Below are 23,990 nucleotides of genomic sequence, written 5' to 3' on the forward strand. Positions count from 1 at the left end.
CATGGAACAGGTGCACTACCTGACTCAGCAGCACAGAAGTTGGTACGAAAGCCATAAGGACACCGACCGTCAGGTGACCATAAAGGCTTAGAAAAGGCCGACACCAAACTCAAAGTACACGCACTATCTCCACTTCTCTCTCTGTCACTAATCAATTCATCCCAGAAAGCCGATTAGACTGTGTACCAGATGAAATCAGAGGGCTTTCGATCACAGTTCTCTGTGATGTTCTCATATTAATGGGAATTCAGTAAGGATGGTTAAAATGTCCCGTCAACTTAGAAGCATGGTAGATTTCCTTCATTCAGAATTAACAAGCCCTCATCCCAGAAATCTCAGGTTGCTTCTTGACTTTCCATCCCATACCTCTCACATCACCCTTTGCACAAATTTATCCCTAGGTCCACTTAATGCTACCTTAAAAAAATATTTGGAATACACCTCTGCCTCTGCTTACCCACTATTATCTAACTATTATCTCTCATCTGAGTATAAAAATATCCTTATTTTATTTTTTCCCCCAATTCCTGTCTTGGTATATTGACTACCTCAATCACAGTGTGCTGTTATAATTAACCAGACAACTCCTTTAAATAGTATAAAAACAGCCAAGCCACATCCAGTTTAAAATTGTTTAATATAATTTACTGCACTTGGAATAATATTCGGCCTTCTTAGTGCAGACTGTTTGGGCTGTGTAGGACTGACTGCGACCTGCCCCTCTCACCTCCTGTTCTCACAGAACCTGCTCCTCGACTCAAGTTTCTTCTTTCTTTCTCCTTTTTTTTTTTTTATTAAATCATAGCTGTGTACATTGATATAATCATGGGGCATCATTCACTAGCTTCACAGACCATTAGCAAGAATAGAACAAGGGATCTCATCGCAGGCTGGGCAAGGGATTTGAAGAGAAACTTCTCTGAAGAAGACAGGTGCGCGGCCTTCAGACATATGAAAAAATGCTCATCATCTTTAATCATCAGAGAAATGCAAATCAAAACTACTTTGAGATACCATCTAACTCCAGTGAGACTAGCCTATATCACAAAATCCCAAGACCAGAGATGTTGGCGCGGATGTGGAGAAAAGGGAACACCTTCTTTCTCCTTGAACACGCTCTTGCTCTTTGTCTTGGCCTTCTGCAAAAGCTTTCCCGTTCCTGGAAACCCTATACCCCCATTTCTTTCTACTTTAAGACCTCAGCATCCTGACCTTCTTCTCATGAAGGAGCCCCAGAACAATCCGGAGCTCCTCAGACCCACCCACCCGCTACACGCTCACACCTTCCTGACACTTTTCATGCTGACTATGGATACGTATATTTTTTCCCATATTTATTTTGTATCTTCTTTATCCTATTATATGATTTATGAGAACAGGGGCCATATCTGCTGTGGACAGCATGTCCTGAATATTTGATACTTAACATGGTGTCTGACCTAGACCAGGGGCGTCGTAAGTGATGTGTGGGTGGCACAGACCAGTGACGGAAGACACCTGACAGTTGAGCAAAGTGGACGACAGATATGAAACTAGGCAACACTGGTTCGGGAAAAGAAATCAGAATTTTGGTTTTTAGCACAAAACATTAGGAACAGATATTTAACATTTATATGTGTTTTGTTCTTAAAAGAAAAAAAAATGATCTGTAAAATAAACACAGAGAGACCTGGAATGGCTGAGAGAAGGTTACTGTAAAGACTGATGGCAAAAGAAAATCAGATTCAGCATAACAAACGGACACCACCGTTTCTTTGTTTGTCGAGCTAACCTGGAGCTCTGTCTCCCTCAGACAGAAAGACAAATTCAGAAATACAGAATTTTGAGTGCATTTGAACCTTTTGTAAGCCAGGCTCTGAATATATAACATGGGATAGGCCTTTGCAACATCCCTCTCAAGCCACAAAATTATAACACGTAGTTTTTCATAAAATAGTTTTGACATATTAAATAGCACAAGGAAAGAAAGAATTTATACTAAATATTGTTCATTTTTTTGTAACTACACAAAGTCATGAAAAAGGAGGTAAGAACTCAATTTTTAATGAGTGAAACACATGGATAAATGTTATACAACAATAAATTAAAACAGTGAAATATAAGCAGAGAATATATGAAAATTTTTCAACCTCATTTATTATAAAAATGTATTCTCTAATAATAAAGGAATGATTTTTTATTTACTAAATTATCAAGAAATCTACTTTGAAAATTTGTAAGACCCAGTGATTTTTACTTAGTGTTTTATTAAAAGAAAACTTTTGAAATTTACTTCCAACACAATATGTGGGTCATTACAAAAGTTCTGAGATGTGTGGGTGGCACAGACCAGTGACACAAAAGTCGAGAAATGTAAAATCTGTGTGGATGGAAACAAATGAAGAGCTCTTCCTCACAACACCAATAAACAAAACAAGTTGAAACTTGCGCAGATGAACCAGAAGGGACGCTGTCAACTGTCCTTGGACGTGAAATAATGGACCATAACACAATCTTCTCACAACTTTTGTAGTGACCTACATCTACTGATTTAATAATTTGGAGGAAAAATTGACATATACCCCTAAAATGTGTATGAAGGGGCAGATGAAAGTATAAGGGAAAACCTATCATTTAATGATGATTAGAATGTAATTTAACAAAAACCATAAAGCAACTCAGATTCTCACAAACATGGACAAAGCTAAATATATTATGATATACCTATGTCTTATTACTACTATTAACTATGTAATTAAATCATCGAGAAGTTACAAAAATATGAGTAATAGGAAAAAAAAATTTTCCAGTTAGGATTTTTCTGTAGTATAAAACTTGTAACATTGTCAAATATTGTCATTATAAGCTATTACAGGCGCTTTCCAAAAAGGTACATAAAATAAGAGGAAAAATGAATTTAAAAAGGAACAGAAAGAAAACTGCTGATGTAGGAGCTAAACAGTTTAGAGAAAAATGCCTCTAAGGCAGGTTTATTGTACTTGTACTCTAAGACCTAACCAAATGGTAATGTCTACAAAGAGTCAGAGGTGGTTTTTCATAAGTATATCCAAGTGCAGAGGTGGCTTTTCGTAAGTATATCCAAGTGCATGCATATATAGAGACTGGGTGGGTGGCACAGTCTCACTTATATAGAGACTGGTACATATTTGCATATATGCTAACATACAAACACATTCTATTCACCTATGTGGCTCTGCAAACCTGTATGTCTAATAGTTTTGCAGAGACATTTTAAACAAAGTAATCCAAAACATCATTTTATAGTATAAACCTGATTAGCTGAAATGTAATGCATCATTAGCCCTTTAACCAGTAAAAGATAACCAATAAATAGAAATTTTACTTTATAAATTTATAAGGCCTCCCATTTACTTAAATGTCTGAAGGATGACAAAATAGACGTATGTCTCTAATAATAAAGACTTTTTAGTTAATTCTATGATAGCCGCAGTGGTCAGCTAACAATATTCAAATCAGAAGTAAAATAAAAAGGATTGAAACTGTGATGGTATATTTAAAAAAAAATTGAAACTGATGAATAAAAGTAATTTCCCTCTGATTAGCTATAGGAATAAAGAATGCTATTTAGTTTTTAAAAGCATTTGTTTGCATGGAAGGTGGAATTCTTGATTCTCAAATCTATCAAATCCTTCCTTTAAATTAAGTACTTTTTCACTATAAGAAGCTCATTAATTTTCCTTTCTAGTATGTCTTTAAGAAATGAAATGTTAATTTGGTTAAATCCAATGACCAAAACACTGTAATGATAACATTATTATCACATGGTATTGAGTAATCACAATGAATTATTACCAAGTGTTAACCTTTCTACTGAGAGCATATCTAAAACCACACAGCATTTTAAACCAAACCAGAAGATGTTTGAGAAAAAGCTGTCGACAGTCATTCATTTTAGATTGAGTGTGATTCAGCCACCATCTGGATAAAAACACATTATTATCTTTTCAAAAAGAAAATTAAAATTGACATACTGTCTCTGTTTCTCTATTATTTTCTGACTTTTCATTTATCTGTAATCCTATGTGCAAGGGAGCAAATACCCTCTCACAAATGTAAGGCTGCAGTTGTCAAATAACAGCCCTGAATGCACATGTTCACATACGGCGCAGTCCTGGAACACAAGTTCTGAGCACGTGTTGCTAATGATAATCCCTATGGCCTGTGCCATCGTTACCTTCAGGCTATCAGAATTTTATGAGCACAGACCAATAATAATGATATTTCCTTTTTGCTTTTTATCCACACCTCATTGCCCTACATTGATTTGCATAAGCAATTTCCACCCTGATAATTGGAGCCAAACATCTTGTTGTAGGTAACCTTATGGAAAAGAGAAGTTAAATACCAATCAAGAGAAATCTTTCTTTATTCAACCATATTTTAGATGATGTTGAATTACCCTCACTGGTTGGGCAGGAAGGTGACTCACTCTCAGACAGAGATTTCAGTGTGTCTGTACATATCAAGCTTAACAATGATTTTTCTTCATAATTTCAATTCCCTGGTGTTGGCTTCTAGCAACACGAAGAATGGTAATCTAAGGTTCGAATCATTAAAACAATACCATCTTGTTTGAAAAGAAAAAGCAATAGTACTATGTACTAATTATTTTTTAATAGCTACTGAACCAATAAATGTTATCTGAGAATTTCATAATTACAGCTTTAATTTCCAGAAAAATCAGAGAAAGGGAAGAAATGTAATTAGGGAGATTAAAACAGCTAAAAAATGAAATAAGGGAGATACAAGTTACGCTTTAAAAAAAAACTCTAAAAGAAGCATTACCAGAATTACTTACTTAAAAAGTAAGCCTATATAACACTTATGAAGAATCAAGACTTGAACTATAAGACTTAACCGAAATCATGAAAACAAGGAAAAAGAAGTAGATCCCAATATACTGGCCACATGCATAGTTAACCACATTGTTACATGTGGGTGAAAACTGACGCGCATACACCTAAACAATCGGAACCCTAGAAAATGAAAGATAAAAGAATTGCCAAAAGATGCTGGGGGAGCAATTTTATCAGAGGAGGAATTTAGAAGCAACGTTTATTAATAGGTGTAAAAAAAATATTTCAAGGGAATATGTAAAGTCACTAAGAACTAGAGACAGAAAAAAAGGAGGAGGATGAAACTGCAGTATATTTATGTTCCAGGCACCACAAAAGAAAGGAAATTCAGCAACATCAGACGTGGAAGTTTGCCTGAGCAGAAGAGAGAACAGGAGCGACGTTACACACCACAGTATCCCACCAGTAAGGATCTCCTTATGCTTATGATATTATAATGAGAAAACCACATTCAAATAGTGTAAATGTTAAATCGACATGGGACCTGTGAGTGATCTTACTAGCTTCTCTTTAAAGATGACCTAGGACGGAATTTGAAGACGTTTCTATCCCATACAAAAATAAGATACTAAAAGGAAGAACTACATGACATGCAGAAAGTATAACTTGAGCTTCTGTGCAGGAGACCGTTTCCGGTCCCTTCTGACCTGCCTGTTTTATTTCCCACTGACTCTGCCTAAGTCCCGGTAGGTAAATGTATCACACAGCTGTTCTCAGTTACCATCACCCACTGGACGCATTGCTAGGAGAAAATCCAAGCCTGGAAAATCCAAGCCTGGCTTATTTACCAGATGCCCTGTGTAGCTGTCCTAAATCAAAAGCAATTTAGGCAAACTGCAGCTCAAATTCTTCTCCCTAAAGTCAACTTATCCCGGAGGACTGGCCCACTGGGGAGTCTGGAATAAGGAGCAGCAGTCATGATTACACAACCCAAAAGTCTGAAATTCTTAAGTCAATCAGAAGCAAAACAATTACTCATTTAGTAAGCACTAGCTCCCTATTTTAGAAGAATAATAACTTTAGAAATTCAAAAATTTTAGACATCTTACTGGCATAATTAAAGCAACTCATTCAAAGAGAAAAACTGGGGATTCCAGGCCACATGCAAACGAAGTTATGAAGTGAGTGAAATGTTATACTTGTTGGCTGGATTTTCCTATTTCTCCCATCGAATATCCTTAGAAAATTATTGAAATCAATGGAAACCATGTTTTACTACTGAGAGAACTATTATATGATCTTCACACAAATATTAAGGAGTAAATAACAGAGTTAATATTAATAAAAATCTACCTCTGGTAATATGACAACCTATAAAATTAATGCAAATAATACTTCATTAATAGAACCAAGAAATTTATAGATTGTATCAGACTGTTAGCAGATCACTGCCCCCTCTACCTTCTACATTGTATGAGCTGGAAGCCTCAAAGCTACATTTTCTGGGATCCTTTTCTAGTTAGGATCTAGAAAAAGACCTTAAACTCTATTTTAAGTCCTGTAAAATGAAAAGCACATATAAGAGATATAAAGAAGCACTAAAGAAAAAAGGGTCATTTTTGCTTGTGTAACAGAGAGAAGGCATGCTGGCTCTAGCAGAAGGTCCTGCCAGTGGCTTCCAGATACATGGTAGGCAGCTGAGGATATGCATAATAGTTCCTCATGATATCCAAATATCTTGATTTTCACGAGTCTGGTAGTGGCTTTCCCTTCCTTTATATTCATAGCTCACCTCTCCATTTTAGAAAATCAATATATCTGATGTTAATTCCCTTTCTGCTTGAAAAAACTAGAATGGTTTTGGTTTGGCTACTGAATTACATACCTGGAGTAGTTCCAGACCCTGAAAGATGGTAATCTATAATCATCTGCCTATCTTAATTAGATTTAAAGAAGGTAATGTCATTGATAGTAGGTAGTAGGACCACACTAATTCATGGTTTTCAGGCCCAAAACAGTTTTTTAAATTACAATATCATCTATAGGTTCCCCAAATTGAAAAACACGCTTTTTAAAAATCAAATTGTGTGTTTAAATTTGAAAATATTACCAGAGTAATACTGATTGCATAATTTACTTTTGTACTTTTTAAGTCAGAAGTGTAAATGTGCTCTCCACCCAGAATGTGTGCACTGTGACAAGCAGGAGTGAATTAACCTGCTCTCTCTGTCCCTCTCCCATCGACTTGATTTCCATCAAGTTTTACTTCCGTATGTGGGCGCACACGTTGATTGACTAGTTCTAGTTTAGTACTGAGGACATGTGGTGTTTGTTTTTCCATTCTTGTGATTTTTCACTTACAAGAATGGTCTCTAGTTCAGTCCAGATTGTTACAAGAGATACTACATCACTGTTTTTTTTAATGGCTGAGTAGTACTCCATGGTATACATGCACCGCATTTTATTATTACACTCATGTATTGGTGGGCACTTGGGTTGTTTCCTTATCTATGCAATTGTGAATTATGCTGCTATAGACATTCAAGTGCAAGTGCTTTTTTTCGTAAAAAGTCCTTTTATCCTTTAGATAAATACCTAGTAGTAGGATTTTTGGACCCAATGGTATGTCTACTTTTAATTATTTGAGTTATCTCCAAAGAAGAGCTTCTACCTATATTGTATAGAAATTATTCTATAACATGGTGAAGAAAGGAATCCTCCCTAACTTGTTCTATTGATGCCAATATCACCTTGATACCAAACCCAAGAAAGGACACACCTAAAAAGGAAAAGTACAGGCCAATATCCCTTATAAATATAGAGGCAAAAACTCTTGATAAAATCTTAGCAAACCAAATGCAGCTGTACATCAAAAAAAATAATTCATCAGGACCAAGTAGGGCTTCATCTCAGAGATGCAAAGATTGTTCAACTTATGCAAATCTGTAAATGTACATCATCACATAAATAAAAGAATAGGCTTTAAGAAAACAAATGACTATTTCAGTAGAACATTATGGCAGAATAAAGTCTTTAAGGAGATGATCTATTTCGGACTGAACTGGAGAGATTAGACAGACAAAAAAATAACCTTGGTGCTTTAAATTCTTAGCTGAAAGCACAGGCAGAGAACCAGGGATCATCTATAATGATACTGAAAGAGTCTTATGGTTGGGCTTGGTGGCTCACACCTATAATCCTAGCACTTTGGGGCCAAGGTGGAAAGAACGCTTGAGGTCAGGAATTCAAGACCAGCCTGAACAAGATAACAAGATCTCATCTTTACAGAATTAGCCAGGGGTGGCGGTATTTGCCTATAGTTCTGGTTATTTAGGAGGCTGGAGGCAGGAGGATCTCTTGAGAGCAAAAGTTTAAAGTCGCAGTAAGCTATGATGACACCATTACACTCCAGCCTGTGCAACACAGTAAGACAAGGTCTCAAAAAAAGAAAAAAAAAAATTAGTCCTGTATCTTTTACAACCTTAGGATCAATGTATCTGAAAAGAAGACTTTGGTTTAGCATTCAGAGTGCCAAAATATACTCAAGTAAATTTCATGGCATCTTTAGGTCTTTTATGTGAAAGGTAGGGTATTGATGGGAACGGGTAGGTCACTGAGAATTGGAATGCAGGCCTTAAGGGTCTTAATTCCACTGAGTCTCCATTACCATCAAAAGCAGCTTTTCTTATCTCTGAAAAAAGTAAGTTTCCTCTTCTTGAATTCCCTTTAATGACACTATCAAGGAGGATGCTAATTCTCACAACCAACCTCCAGTATACCTTAATGCCAAAAGACCCATAAGTAGATTTGGTTCTGGAGATTTCAAGAGCATAAGCAGAAATTCTGACCTTAGAAGAGGACATATACATGAAAAATTCCCAAGAAATTTTTAAAAGTCCTTAGTATATGTCATCTATAACCACTGTAGCATAACCACAAAAATGTAAAGTATCTATAATAAAGTGTGAAAGTGAATAGGTAACTAAAAAGACATGGAAATAGAAGTTGTTTCCTAATATTAGCAAAATGAGGCTTATTATCAGCAAAAGCTGTCCATAATAACAAACACTGTCCTTGTTTGACTACAGTTATTGCACAATATATTAATATACTGATAGCCGCACGGTCTGAATATTGAGACAATTAACTGAAGATTCAAGAACAGGGAGTCACTCACTCTTATACATGTAGTTTACAAATTTTTCCATCAAATTAAAACAGATGTCCTAAATTAAAGCTTTAAAATTCAATTTGTCTAACTAGTAAGCTAAATTAAATAAATACTAGATTTGAGAATACAAAAGATAGAGAGAATCCTAGAGTATTTACTCCAACTCTTACATTTTATAACCGTAAGGCCAAAGCAAAAAGAGATTTAGAGATTTGTAGAAAGCCCACTATTAATTGGAGATAGAAATGAGAATTATTTCTTTTTGCAGATTCCATCGTCTCATGCTTTCCAAAATATTCCTACTACTATTTTAGGAAGTAGAACAGCAGATATGTAGAGTTTGCAAAATGTAATTGGTTCTAAATCTTAAAAGCACATTATTATATATGTGGCACACATAATACAACAACAGAAAAGTTCAAACTTGATTCAGTCCAATATCTATTCTTGATTAAAACATTAAAATAGAAGCTAACATATTAATGTATCAAGACTTAATTGTATACATATCTATACTGTCCATTTGCATAAAAATATTTGGGATAACTTATTAGAAAACAGTTATTAAATACTGAACCATTTAAGCATCACAATTTAAGAAATAAAATGACCTTAAAATGCATCAAGAATACCAGACCAAGAAAAATTATGATGATTCAGCATGAAACTGTTCTCTACATTTTCTAATAGCTGATCCACTGGGTTATGTGACTGTTAGAAGCAAAACTTTTCCCGTAAAGTTTCTAGAGCCCCTTCCTAATGAGAAATATATGTTTAATTTGACATTTACTGTATATATTCAAATTAACAAATATATATATTTTTTTAGAGTTAGTAGCATAGATTTTTTTTATCAGCATCTGTAAGCAGATGGGCTACAACTGAATATGGAAGATGGTGACAGCACTGAGTTAGGGTAAGAGGCCTCTTTTAAGGAAATTCAGGGTATGATACATGGGTAGCTCAGTCATAGTTCAGTAACTCTGGGTGTGGTGCAAGAGATCAATAGGTCATCTGCTGAAGCTTTTGTGAAAGATTAGAGGGTTATCTGCTAGAAATCTATAAATCTGTAACCTGCAAGGACTGTTTTAATAGAACTACAAAAGCAAGGAGAGTTCTATTCTTTGTTTAATAAGTCCAGACAGAAGCAGAGGATGCCTAATAGTTCTAAAGCAATCAAAATAAAATTTAACTCAATAAGTGATAACAAAACTCAAACCATAAAATAAAGCTTGAGAGAAAATCACTTCAAGTAATGTAAATATTTTATGATAAAGCTTATATGCCAAGAGATATCTTTCTAAAAAGAGAGGTTACTAAAACTGCATGATTGGTTAAATACAAGGAATTAAGAAATTAGAGCAGGTAAATATAGGATAAGTAAATTACACTCCTTTTATAAATAATCTATGATTAAAATTCATTAGTTATCTACCTGAGGTCCAGTGCAAATTTTCATTGCTCATCTATTATCAATAGGTCAATCTTGTCTGGGTTACATAATGTCTTTCTAGAATCTGATACCCTATAAGAGTCAACTCTAAACTCAACAAAGTGATATTCTAATATGGATCCAATCATCACTGAAGAAAGCAAGATTACTTACCAAGTAAATTACTTTTCCAAAGGATTATATTTAGAGCACTTTCTCAAAGCTATGAAATATCACATTCTAGTTCTTCAATTTATGAAGTAACTTGATTATTTGTTTAATGAGGAAAATTGGGGCATCTTTTTTTAATGTTCAAGATGCACAGAACTAGAAGAAATAAACTTTTAAAAGGCAGGACAAATTTAACAAAATATTATAATAAAATAAAATAGGGCGCCTCCGCAACATCAAACACAAAGTGTTTTCTGGAAATTTAACAATATTGGCTATACTTGGCAGTTAGACATTCTTTTCACTAGAGGATCATTTAATAAGTATTACTGATAACTTACTAAAAACAAAAAGGCAAGGATCTTTCCCTTTGAGGGAGTCCGTACTGTAATTGGTAAGGAAATACACAAGAAACCACAATAAAATATAATCACCAACCTACATAGAAATTAAAATAATGTTTATATCTTACACTTAGGTGATAAAGCAATGTAAGCTGAGGCCTAATGTGGAAATAGATTAGTCTAAAAAGTCTTCTTTGAGTTGCTTAAAAATACTAATAAAGAAAAATAACTATCAAAGCAAACAGAGAAAAGGAAAGGACACATAAAACACAACAAAACAAGGATGACTGCAGACTTCTCATCCAAATTATGTAAGAAAGAAGTCAATGGAAAGATACCTTTAAAGGAGGCACACAGGGTGATGTTTGGAAGGATCCCAAGCATAGGAGATTCTGTCCCCAGGGAGCTGGAGTGTGCTGCCCTTCCAGCATGTAGATGTATTCACCAATTCAGAAGTTCCCAAAGCCCAACATTTAGTGAGTTTTATGGAGGTTTTGTTATGTACATAAAATGGATTAAATCATTGGCTGTGGGTGATTAATTTTATCTCTACTCCTCTCCCCTGAGGTTGAGGGTCGGGGTTGAAAGTTACAAGCTTTTAATCAAGGCTTGCTCTTTCTTGTGACTGGCCTCCACCCTAAAGCTATCTAGGGACCCACTAAGAGTCACCACGGTAGAACAAAAGATGTTCCTAACACCCTTATCATTCAGGAAACTCTGAGAATGCCAGGAACCATGAACAAAGACCACATATCTTTCTTATTTTATCACAGTTTCATGCCTGTAATCTTAGCACTTTAGGAGGTGGATCACAGCAGGAGGATCACTTGAGGCCAGGAGTTCATGGCCAGCCTGAACAAGAACAAGATGACAGCTTACAAAAAGTAGAAAAGTTGGGCAGCGCCTGTGGCTCAAAGGAGTAAGGTGCCGGCCCCATATGCCAGAGGAGGAGAGTTCAAACCCAGCCCCGGACAAAAACAGCAAAAAAAAAAAAAAAAGTAGAAAAGTAAGCCAGATGTTCTGCCATGCATCTGTAGTCCCAGGTATTTAGGAGACTGTGCCAGGAGGATTTCTTGAACCTAAGAATTTGAGGTTGCAATAGGCTATGATAACACCCCTGTACTCTACCCAGAGTGACAGAATGAGACTCTGCCTCAAAAAAAAAAAAAAAGCATAAATTACATTTGCCATTAAAACAATTACATAATTGTAATATGTCGTGTAGCCTCTGAGAAACAAATATTTTCAAAGATAGAAAATGTAGTTGAATCTACCTTTAGATACTTTATGACTTCAATATGAAATGTTAACTGATTTAGAAACCAACTATCTTTCTACATTTTATATATATCTACATACCTGTGTTTGTGTGCTTGTGTGTGTCTATTTGTAAAAAATGTTTGGTCTTGTTCTCAAAAGAGCTTAAGTTTGGTCATATGAATACACAAAATTGCAAAACATCACAAATTTAAGGTAGGTAAAAAATCAAGAAGGAACTACCACTTTATTTGGAACATGAAGACTAAGGTCAGAGCCCAGGAAAAAAAGAAAAAGAGGGAAAAAAGGAGATTTCCTGCCTTCTTTCAAAAAAGAAAAATGAAAACATATATGAAAAAATTATTATTTGTAGTTTGGAATTGCCTATAGATGTCAATCTTTAGGTCTGTTTGCAAATAATAAACTTGCATTTGTCAACATAGAAATAACCATGTTTAATGTAAAAACAATTCGTAGATTTTCCAGCAGAGATAAGTGCTGACATCCTAGATTAGCTCTTTCAACAACTTGAAAGTCTCCCCAGAGTCTTGTGAATGAGAAGCATATTAATATCAGCTGTGACCACTCAGCACTGTGACATGAAGTGTCTGTTCAGGAGGTCATCTCCAAAATATATCCCATACATCTTCATGCACAAGCAATGATAATTTATCACCTGGACATAGAGATCTACTGTAAACTAATCCAAACTGCTGATGATACACTAAATCAGTTTGAGTGATGAGTATAAATAAAGCTGCAAGCAAAGTACTGAAGGATACAGATCTATCTGATCAATGAGATGTCACAAGGCAAATGAAATGCAATGTTTACAAACATAGCATCCCTCAGTTGAAAATTAACTAAATCAAGCATCAGAATATAAAGGCACACATTAATACACGTTTCAAATGAAGGTTTAACATAATGAGAGTCAGAGGCTATATTCAAATTCTTTCAGATAAAACTAAACAGACTGGGTTGGTGAAAAAGAATGTATTAAGAATTGATATATTTTGCCTAGGGCCTGGGCACTCTAGGACAGATATCATTCCGTGGTGATGGGAGGGATACACAGTGATGTTAGCACAAGTGGCCTGCTAACACACCTGCTCTGGGTGTCGTTTCTAGAAGAGGCTCTTCAGCGACATGGAAAGGTGTGAGCCTTGGTCAGAGTTGCTGAAATGAGTTTGAATCCCAGGTCTGCAGCTAGTTAGCTGAGTGTCCTTTGACAAGGCATTTTGCCCCTGTCAGCCTGTCTCTCCCTCTGTAGAGGAGAGATCAGATGCCTGCCTGAGAAGGCCAAGGTGGGGATGAAATAAGCTGCTTGTGGTTGGTACCCGGTCCAGTACCTGGTGTGTGGCAGGCCTGTGAGGAATGTCTGCTTCCCTGTAAACTGCACTCTCTTGCAGGTGGATGAGGTCTACCATGATGAGTCCCTGGGCGTCCACATCAACATTGCCCTTGTCCGCTTGATCATGGTCGGCTACCGCCAGGTAAACCCCTTGTTGGTAGACAGGGTCTGGAGGGGAAGGGCAGTAGGGCCAGACTGATGAATCAGCTTGGTGTGGGCTGGAGGGACAAGTGTCCAGGAAACTTTATATCCTGAGACCACCAGATTGGAGGTCTGTGGAGGTGGGAAGCAAGGCTTTATGGGGATCCTCAGTGTGAGAAAGTGATGATCCTGTATCTGTGACCAGGAGGCTCCCCACATTGAGTAATGGTGGGGCAGGGCTTAGAGTGGGGCAGCAAGAATCTACGACAGGATAAAGAAAAATACTGCAAAACAATAATCCTTTCCAAATACTATAACTATAGTTATTCCAGCTGCTGAGCAAATCCATACACACAGATGAAGAAAAACAATAAAAATTTCATACAGAAAATGATTTCACATCAACTTGCTACAAGGAAATCAAATTCAATCTGTGTTGCCCTTATGAATGCTTAGATACTTTCTCAAACTGTCATGCTAAGACTTCAATGGGGAAAACAAAGGAATGAGGATAAGGAAGGACATTCCTCAGATAGTTGATAGTCACGGAGGGCATTTATTCAGAAAACGGATTTTCCCAACTATGTGATCAGAACAGACTTTTAGCACCCACCAAACAGATTCGATGGATTCAGCTATTCCGAAGCTGTCCCTATTAGAAAGAGCTGATTACAGTATATTCCAACCTCTGCTGGAACAAATCTGTAAAAATGTTTTCTGAGGGAAATTATTCTTCAAAACATTTCTGTGTTTTTCCTCGGTGCATTAAATATATATACACAGTTTGTCATACCATATTTAACTCTGGCCTTGTATTTTTATCTTCCAGTTTATTTGGGGTAAAGATAGAATTATATCACTAAAATATGACCTGATCCCAGATGTAGTTTATTTAAATTTCAAAATGAAAAGCTTACTAAGAACAGATAAGATTGATTGCGCTCTCTGTCTTAGCATAATTGTATTTCAGGTGAACATCAATTTACTTTAAAGGACACTTCTAAGTAGCAGAATGCATCATAAATAATTCATCAATCACAGCTAGTAGAAACATGATTTACTTCAGCAGATTCGATGGAATAAAAGTTTATTTTCTATATTTGTGTCTGCTTTAAAGAGTTTAATAATTTTCCTTTTCTAAGAATAGTCTGAGATTCCATACTTCATACTCTAAGCTCAACATAATAAAACTGTTTTTCCCTTCCTTTTTAATAAATTATATTTTCTAATTAAAATAAAAACATTTAAATAACATTGGAACAAATAACAACCCAGGCACCTCAGCAGTAAAACATTAACAACATAAAAGATAACATATCCGAAAAATAGCTTTAAGATTTTTCTCAAATTAATAATTCTAGTTAGGCTAACATAATTTGTTCTTATCTTTTATAAACCTTTAAGTGGAAGGAAAGGAAAGGAAGGTTTTCTGAAAATCTTATATAGATTATTTAGGTTTTGACATTTTTGAAAATTACTTCAATTTAAAAATGCAAATTAAACACATTTTAAATTATACAACAGTTGAAGTTTTGTCATGTGAATATTGTAGCTACAGCTTTCATTTGTCATGAGGAAAAATGTTGTTTACCTTACACATCCCAAAGTTTTCTATCAAATTCAGCAATTTTGTATTAGCAATTTCCAAATCTGTGTAAGATCCTTAAAATAAATGTTGACAAGAAAAATGTAAAAGAAGATTTAAAAAAACAAACATTTTACTTACTTGCAAACCCCTCTGAAAAACAGAATGGCCCATGAAATTAGCCAGCATTCGAATCAAAGCAGCACCCTGTAAGAAAGAGTATGAAAAAGAAAAGAATTTCAGCCAGCATCATGATTCTATAACTAACCTATATTGATCAAAAAATGTCTACTTCATTTACAGTATACTATTAATAAAAATAATTAAAGAACAAGAGAATCATGAATACAGCACCCCACTTACATATAACAATTACTCTTTTCATCTTAATGACCTAAAAGTTTTGTGGATGTAAAACCTACAATTAGAGGGAATATCTCCAGACAAGGATGTCTGTAATTTAGGAGTAATCAACATTTTATTGGGCGGCACCTGTGGCTCAGTGAGTAGGGCGCAGGCCCCATATGCCGAGGGTGGCAGGTTCAAACCCAGCCCCAGCCAAACGGCAACAAAAAAATAGCCGGGCGTTGTGGCGGGCGCCTGTAGTCCCAGCTGCTTGGGAGACTGAGGCAAGAGAATCGCGTAAGCCCAAGAGTTAGAGGTTGCTGTGAGCCGTGTGACGCCCCGGCACTCTACCTGAGGGCGGTACGGTGAGACTCTGTCTCTACAAAAAAAAAAAAAAAACATTTTATTGAGCACTGTCTATGACAAAGTTAAGAAAACATAGTTCTTGTACTTATAAGCTCATACTCTGGCGAGAAATGGATACCCATATTAATAAAATATCATATTAAAATATAATCATATTAAATATAGCTTAATATATTAATAGAATATTATATTAAAATATAGCTTTGAGTAGCATTTTAGTAACATTTGCTGTACTACAAACTAAATACTTTGAAGTACTTACTGAGTCCCTGGCATAACCAAGAACCTAAGTTTAACTGCACAAGTCGGGAGTAGAGAGTACCCAGCAGTCAAACTGATAGGGCTGGAATCTCGGCTGCCCTACTTACTGTATTTATTTTACCCATAAAAATTATTTAACCTCTCTGTTCCTGATTTTTCTCTATTGTGAAGTGTAGGTGACAATAGTTCTATTGGATGTTTTTCCAGTTAATATAGGCAAAGCAGTTGGAACTGTCTGAAAAACAGTAAGCACTATAGGAGTGTTCGTTATCAGTAAGTATTATTACAAATTGGCTAATTATTTTTATTTCCTGTCTATTTCTTTTAGAATTAATCACATATATCCATATACAAAAAAAAAATCTGTGATTGATATAAATAGTTTGGAGTATTAGAAAGAGAAACTATTTAAAGCTATCTACTTCATCTTAAGAATCATTACTATAACATTAAAGAACAACATTAATGGCAAAAAGGTAGGTTTCAAAAAGATTGGTTTCACGCCACCAGCATGAAACATTCCAAGTTACAGATCACAGATCTGTACATAAAATACAAATAGCCTTTGATTTAATATAAATAAGCCTATGATTTAATCCATATCAAATCATTCTAATTATGGAGCAGTGGATTGTAAAGTGGCAAATATTTAAATATAAATACACTAGCCTATTTGGGGAAGATTCTTTTATTACTACACATCTCCTGTCACCATCATTACAAATATGCACCCTGCAACAGCTCATATTTTACAAAATATCTCCTTTTACATGAGAATAATAAGAATCACATATAGACTCAGTTCAGAAATAGAATTAATTTCCATAGTTTGTTACTAGAATTGTTTCCTATAATTCTTTGACTTTAATGCAATATAATATTCAGGTTCCATGAATCACCATTAAAGAAGTGTCTCAAAAACTTTCCATCGCCATCAAAATTACTCCCCCACTTGCTATGTTATTTTCATCTCAAAAAACACAGGCTACAGAACCATAGAGTTTTATGCCTACTCTGACATTTTTCCTCTTGCCCCTTCTACTCTTGGCTTTTTCTTTTGCTTCTTCCTCTTTATCTTCTGCACACTTGTTTATGTCCATAAAACAGAAGCATTTATGATTCAATCTGGGGACTAGCTTAGAAATTCCTTTAGAACATATCAGCACTGTTCCCTGGATTTCCTTGACAACCTCTCTTCCTATACATTTCCGATTTAATCTACCACCCAGAGGGTGGAAACTGTCAGTTGTACAGCAAAACTAACCCTTGCCACCTGGGGAGTGAGCCTGAGAATCCCAAGCAGTCAATTCAAACTTTCCTTCAGAGCAGAACAGCCCTCTTGAGATGATTTAAGTGTCTCCCTCCAGGTAATGATGACTTGTTCTCTTGTGGAGCTATAAAAACTATCAATTTAGCGTGATCTAATGACACAAGAATCCTAATCATAAAGAATGTACCCGTTTTTCTCTCTGGGTCAAGCTGGAACAGAGTGCTAATAAGAAATAATACCAAGAAATACAATCAATATTCAAATGTTATGTAATATCACTTAACTCCAGATTATCATCATATTGCATAACGCAATTAAGTTTTAGAAAATATGTCCATATTACCCAATTGAACATTTTAACGTTCTCTAGAGTAGCATGTACTCTTCTATTTTTAACTAGACTTCTTTCCAAAGCTCAATTTTTAAAGTCCTTATTTTACAGAACTTCATAGACAGATGGGCTGTCCAGCTGTCATCTTTTAACCAACACATACCAAGCACCTACGATGTATGGATCATACCAAAGCTCACAACACTTAACATAGGCATAGCTCAATATAGACTCTTAGAAAGGAAGTAAGGAAGGAAGGAAGGAAGGAAGGAAGGAAGGAAGGAAGGGAGGAAGGGAGGGAGGGAGGAAGGGAGGGAGGGAGGGAGGAAGGGAGGGAGGGAGGGAGGAAGGGAGGGAGGGAGGGAGGGAGGAAGAAAGGAAAGAAAGAAAGAACTCTATCTCCTTTCATTGTCTTTAAAACATTGGTTCAGCAAACCAACACTGTTTATAATATTGCAATGTATATCTATTGGTGATTTAAAATTCTACCCCCAATCAAACAAACTGGACATTTAGGAAGGCTGAGTAGCTCTGCATGATGTAAATACACTATTTCTGTAAGGTTTTTAAAATCTTGAGACTAGACCAAGAAAAACCATCCCTGTTTGCCAAACTATAAGGTTCAGAAATATAATAGGATACTTAACTGATTTTTCTAAGGTTTTGTAAAAAAAAAAAAAATCCACAAAAGTATGATTGTAAGCCCATTCATCTTTTAGTAATGTTTACACTAGAAATATCAGGGTCAGAGAGAGCAAACATCTCTAGACGGAAAACTGTGTGCTCATGACTTGGTACCACCCTCTTGTGTACACGGTTCAGAGGAGGACCTTCTTCAATGGAACAAACGGATGAGAGACCATAGAAACTGTCTTCCCACACGGCAATTACTCTAAATTCTTAAAGAGTAGCTACTGTCCAGGATGTACAGCATATTATTCACAGGTGTACTTCATCTGTGAATAATTAGTGATTAACTAATCACTTTTAAAGAAAGAGAGATCTTCCCAATAATTTATTCCTCTCATATATATTTATGGAGTAAGGTGGTCTGTGCAGTCTCCGTCCTCAGGAAAATCAAAACTTCATAAATGAGATAAGGTGGAAATAATATTGTGTTCCACAAGAAGAAGAGTTTATATCTGAAAGTATGCAGAATAAAAGGATTTAAAGGAATGATATTTGTTTGGGGCCTTGAAGGGTGGATGCAGTTCCATGAGCAGAGATTAACAGAAAGCATCGGCATGGTGAGGCAGGGATGGTCTTGCACAGTCAGGCAGGTGTGAAAGTGAAAATCACAAGTAGAGAAGATGATGGGAAAGGATAGGACACAGGACCAGAGATGGAGATTAGATGGGACATGAGGTCGAGGCAGTTTTTACAGAACTTTGAATACCAGGACTAAGGAATTTGCAAAAAGTGGTTTTTATGAAAGACAGAACTTAACTACGATACTTCATGGAAGAAGTATAATACTAAAAAACAAGTAATGGTAATGAGGATAAAAGCTAGAGATAGATTTAAGGAATAGAGCAAAGATAAGTTTGAATTCTAAAGTCTGAGTAAGTAAAAGGTAACAGCATATATATATATATATTTATATACGTATATCTGTCTATGTTTATACTTATATATATAATTTAGAAGAATGTACTGATTAGATGAATATGACAACAACTGTTGGTAAATGTAGAGTTTGCAGAACAGGTAAAGAACCTGAGGTACAGAGGCAAATGCAACCCATAGGAATGAAATTCAGCGGACAATTATGATTGAAGCTATAAACTGGGATCTTAAGTGGGTAAGATTGCCAAGAGAAAAGTGAAAGAAATAGAACACAGAACCTTAGAATGTCTCTACAAATTATATATGACTTGCACTTCCGTGCCCATAACAGGCATTCAAGAACTATCCATTGAAATTTACTGAAGAAATATAATTAAGAACAAAGTATGACATATTATAATGAAAATCAAAAGGCAAACCTATAAATAGCATCATAGAGGACATATTTTCAGAATTAGAGCTTCAGATTTAAGGAAGACAATAGCTAAGTTTAAGAGAGTTATATAAATAGACTTGTGGATGTGAAAGCCAATTGAAAAACAAGGTAAAAGGAAGGAAGTAATGGGAATACTTGAAGCAAGTTCACATGAAAGGTTTGTGTTTGAGTTTTTAGAAAATGGGAGAAAATTTTGTAATGCAAAAAATGATTCACCAGAGACAGAGATTGAGGACGAAGTCAATCAAGGGAGAGCTGTTGGTGAAAAATTCCACAAGAGCTAGATAAGAAGATAATTTAGGTTAGTCTTGGTAAAAAATAAGGACAGTCTTCTCTGAGACAGGACTGAGGCAAAAAAGGAAAATAGAGATAAATAATAGATTTTGAAGTGCGAAGCACAGAGTTAAGGAAATACACTGCACAGAATAGATTATTGGCTCCATCAAGGGAGAAGACTGGGTCTGCTGACTCAGCATTGCTGACCTATTGCCAAAAAAACAGTTGATTCCACAAAAATTACTGAGTGATTGATGACCTGTCTTTTCTCAATAATATAGAAGCTATGTTCCCAAGATTACATGAGTTGGAAAGAACTGGGTTTGAAGAAACAAATAAAAAAGAAATAGGGGACTCTAAATACTTAGAAATGTGCAGAAAAGTTGTAAGTCCTAAATGAGGTTGTTAATAATGTATCTGTCCTTTTCTAAGTAACAACTTGCACTAAACACTATTGAAACAATATCATAAGGAAAATACACACATTACCATGTTTATTGGAGCAGAAAATCAAGACATAAAGTTTGTATAACTTGGAGAAATTGGCACAAATAATAAGTAATGAAGATTAGAAATCCTTTTATACCTCTCAAAATCAGTAACCTTAATCAATTTAGGATACTTTCTTTTAATCCCAAATCAAAATCATTACATAGTTATCTCTATCAACACTGGGCATAGCAAGAATGTAGATAAGGAAATAAAATTTTGGCCAGGCAGTGACTCAAGCCTTTAATCCTAACACTCTGGAAGGTTAAGGCAGATGGATTGCTTGAGCACAGAAGTTCGAGACCAGCCTGAGCAAAAGTGAGATTCCATCTCTACTTAAAATAAATAAATAAAACTAGCCAGGTGTCATGGATACGCCACTGCATTCCACCCAGGGCAACAGAGTGAGACTCTGTCTAAAAAAAAAAAAAAAAACTGAGAGCTACTTAGTGTTTGGGATCAATAAGATGGTCACAGAAGAGGATGATGAGAAAGCTAATTCAAAGGGACATAGTTGAAATAGCTGATCCACATTCCTCAAAAAGGACATGTTTATGGACTAGGAAACATTAAGCTACTCGAGGGCAGCTTCACCAAGTACAAAGAGCTGGAAAACTGAAAACAGTGGTATTTCCACCAGATGCCGTTTGTGGTGTGGCAGCTGTGAAAACACGCTGTTCAGATTCCCCACTGGGCTCCTCCACCTTCCCCATCACAAAACCACACTTTCCTCTGTGTACACTTGGCCATGACTGAGTGGGACAGTGTACAAAGTCAGGCCCATCCCAGCGACACCGGGGCCTCCTCCAATGGGCCAGTCTGACTACAGGGCTCCCTGCCGTCCCAGATGTGCGTCCCTCCTGCGGGGGCTAAAGCCTGAAACTCCTTCAACCCCACGGGCCCTCCTTCCTCTCTCCTTGTGTAGGATGTCACCGCAGAGTGGCCAGCCCCTCCTCTCTGCTTCTTGGAGGGTCTGGTCTAACCAGGAGGACAATGTCTAGCAGTGAGATCCACACAGGTATAAATGGTTGGATAATAGGTCCCTGAAATAAGTTGGTGAGGAGTACGTTCTCGTGACAAGGAGCGTGCCTGCAGAACGAAAGGGGCCTTTCCGTCTTACTCCCCTCAAGAAGCCTTCAGCTAGGCAATATTCTACAGCACAAACGTATTTGCTTTATGGTTTTCTATCCTCCAGGGCAGGAAAAGGCAAGAAATAAAGTATCACTGCTGAGTGCCACGCAGAAGGGTGAGGAGGTTTACCCAAAGTAAATCTCATTTCCTCAAAAGGACATTTTCACTATATTGATAATCCCAGTTTAATTTACAAACGCCAAAATGCGGAAACGTCCTAAATGCCCACCAACCCAGGCATGGATTAACAAACTGTGGTATGTATACCAGGGAATACTATTCCATCATAATGAAGATAGAGACTTTGTATCTTTTGTATTAACCTGAGTGGAGCTGAAATACACTTTCTTAGTAAAGTAGCACAAGAATGAAAAAGCAAGTATCCAAGGTACGTGATACTAATATGAAACCAGTAGATGATCTAATACATGCCACATAGGAAAAAAACTCAATTCAACTCAAGATGGGGGCAGGGCTAACGATGGAGGGGAGAGGGAAGCAGGGAGGGGATGGGTGAGCTCGACCCAATGGGCACAATGTAGCGATGTATGACACACCAGATAGATAGACAGATAGATCCATCAATCAATCAATCGATTGATAGATAGAGACAAACAAATAAAACAAAGTTACTCTCTTTCATCCACTCAGTGGTTGAGTTTTTGATCAGCCAATAAACCTATGAGGTAAGACTTTCTTTCTATTTTCTGAGTTACTGAAAAGATCAGTCCATTGATTCTAAATCAAAGTACTTCTAAATGTAAATTTCTAAATGATGTCTCTGCACTAAACCTGGACATGTATGAAGATAATACGATATTCTAACATGATTTGTTACTGAAGCATGCCTTTTGGTCTGGAATAAAAGTATAACTTAAATTCTCCATGGTTTTTCAAAATATCTTTTATTCAGTGTTTTTCCATAATAATATGATAGTGATATTTAGCATCTGAAGAAGAGAAAAAAATAAAATACCTAATCCTGAATATCCTTCACTCAAAAATTGATTACAAAAAAGAGAAGCTGAAAGGGAGAATAGAAAAGAGCATAACGGAGATAAAAAGGGAGCAAAAATTAATTCCACACAAGAAAGCAGAATTAATGCCCGATTGCTCCCATCTCCCTGCTTGGAACCTTGGAGTGCTCTGTGATTTATTACTTCCTGAGGCCAAGCCTCTCTCTCAGCATGGCTGGGTTATTTCACAGCCTCCCCGTGACACCCCAAAAACATTCTTGCCGTCATGAATCCCTGCTATGGGGACACGGTCAGGCTAATTATTTTAGAGGCATAATGTCTGCTCAGAGCCCTTGCTGTGCTGTGTACAGAGCACGTGAGATGATCTAAGTATCTACCATTAGAATATAAAAATAATGGTGATGGTAACAACTGTATTACTACCATTAATAATTATATTCATTATAACACCTATCTTAAGATTTTTCTGGGAATTTATTTAAATTATTTATATAAAGCGCTTGGAACAAAGCTTGGCATATTGTAAGTTTCAACAAAGTTTGTACCTTATTACATCATCTTCATCATCATCATCATTGCTATCAGTGTTTTTAGGCTGGTGCCCTGCTCCCAAATTTTTACTTCAAAAAAAATGTTCTACAGCAGTAATCAAGCCCATATGTGAGGAGACTTACCACTACCTACCAACACTTTTTTACATGTGACCAAATAATCAGCTTCTACTCTAAATAAGCTCATCTTCTCATCGTCCCACAAGCATGTCACATGCTATTTACATCGAGTGCAATGATATTCCTTTTCAATCCTATAGTCTTAGCTCTATACCTTATTAAATGCACAGGGAAATTCCATACTATGATATAAAAATCCCCACCACTATGTTAGCTCTCAAGACTTGTCCATCCTCTGAAGTCAAATCCATTAAGTCTGAACCATACAATTTATCAAATTATTTGCTATCATTTATTAATTTTTCACATGATTTTTCTCCTTTCCACAACTAGATATAGGCCATTTAACTACATTAATCTAATTTAACTAGAATATTTAAACTTATCATTGGTACATCTAGTAGTTCTTGATGCCATAATGTTTCCATTACTAAAGAAATATGATACTGACTAGGAAAGGAATCCACTAAGTCTGGTTTGCTAGTTTCTGAGCAGCAATTTATACTATGAGATTGCAGTTCAGCCTGTATATTTTGCTGAGGCCGTATGTTCATTTCAGTATTCTCAAGCAGAGGCGTACAAACTGGGTGGCTTATCAG

At 36.1% G+C, this 23,990-nt stretch overlaps 1 protein-coding gene across 1 annotated transcript in view; it reads right to left on the reverse strand.

Annotated features, from left to right (window-relative positions):
* The window catches only part of TRHDE (thyrotropin releasing hormone degrading enzyme), a 497,375-nt gene that overhangs the window by 130,397 nt on the left and 342,988 nt on the right, over positions 1 to 23,990 (reverse strand). Inside the window, exon 7 of the mRNA XM_053585572.1 lies at positions 15,414 to 15,479. Within this exon, the coding sequence (XP_053441547.1) occupies positions 15,414 to 15,479 (66 nt within the window). The remainder of the gene's footprint in view (positions 1 to 15,413; positions 15,480 to 23,990) is intronic.

This window comes from Nycticebus coucang, chromosome 3 (assembly GCF_027406575.1).
Source record: "Nycticebus coucang isolate mNycCou1 chromosome 3, mNycCou1.pri, whole genome shotgun sequence".
Classification (NCBI taxonomy): Eukaryota; Metazoa; Chordata; class Mammalia; order Primates; family Lorisidae; genus Nycticebus; species Nycticebus coucang.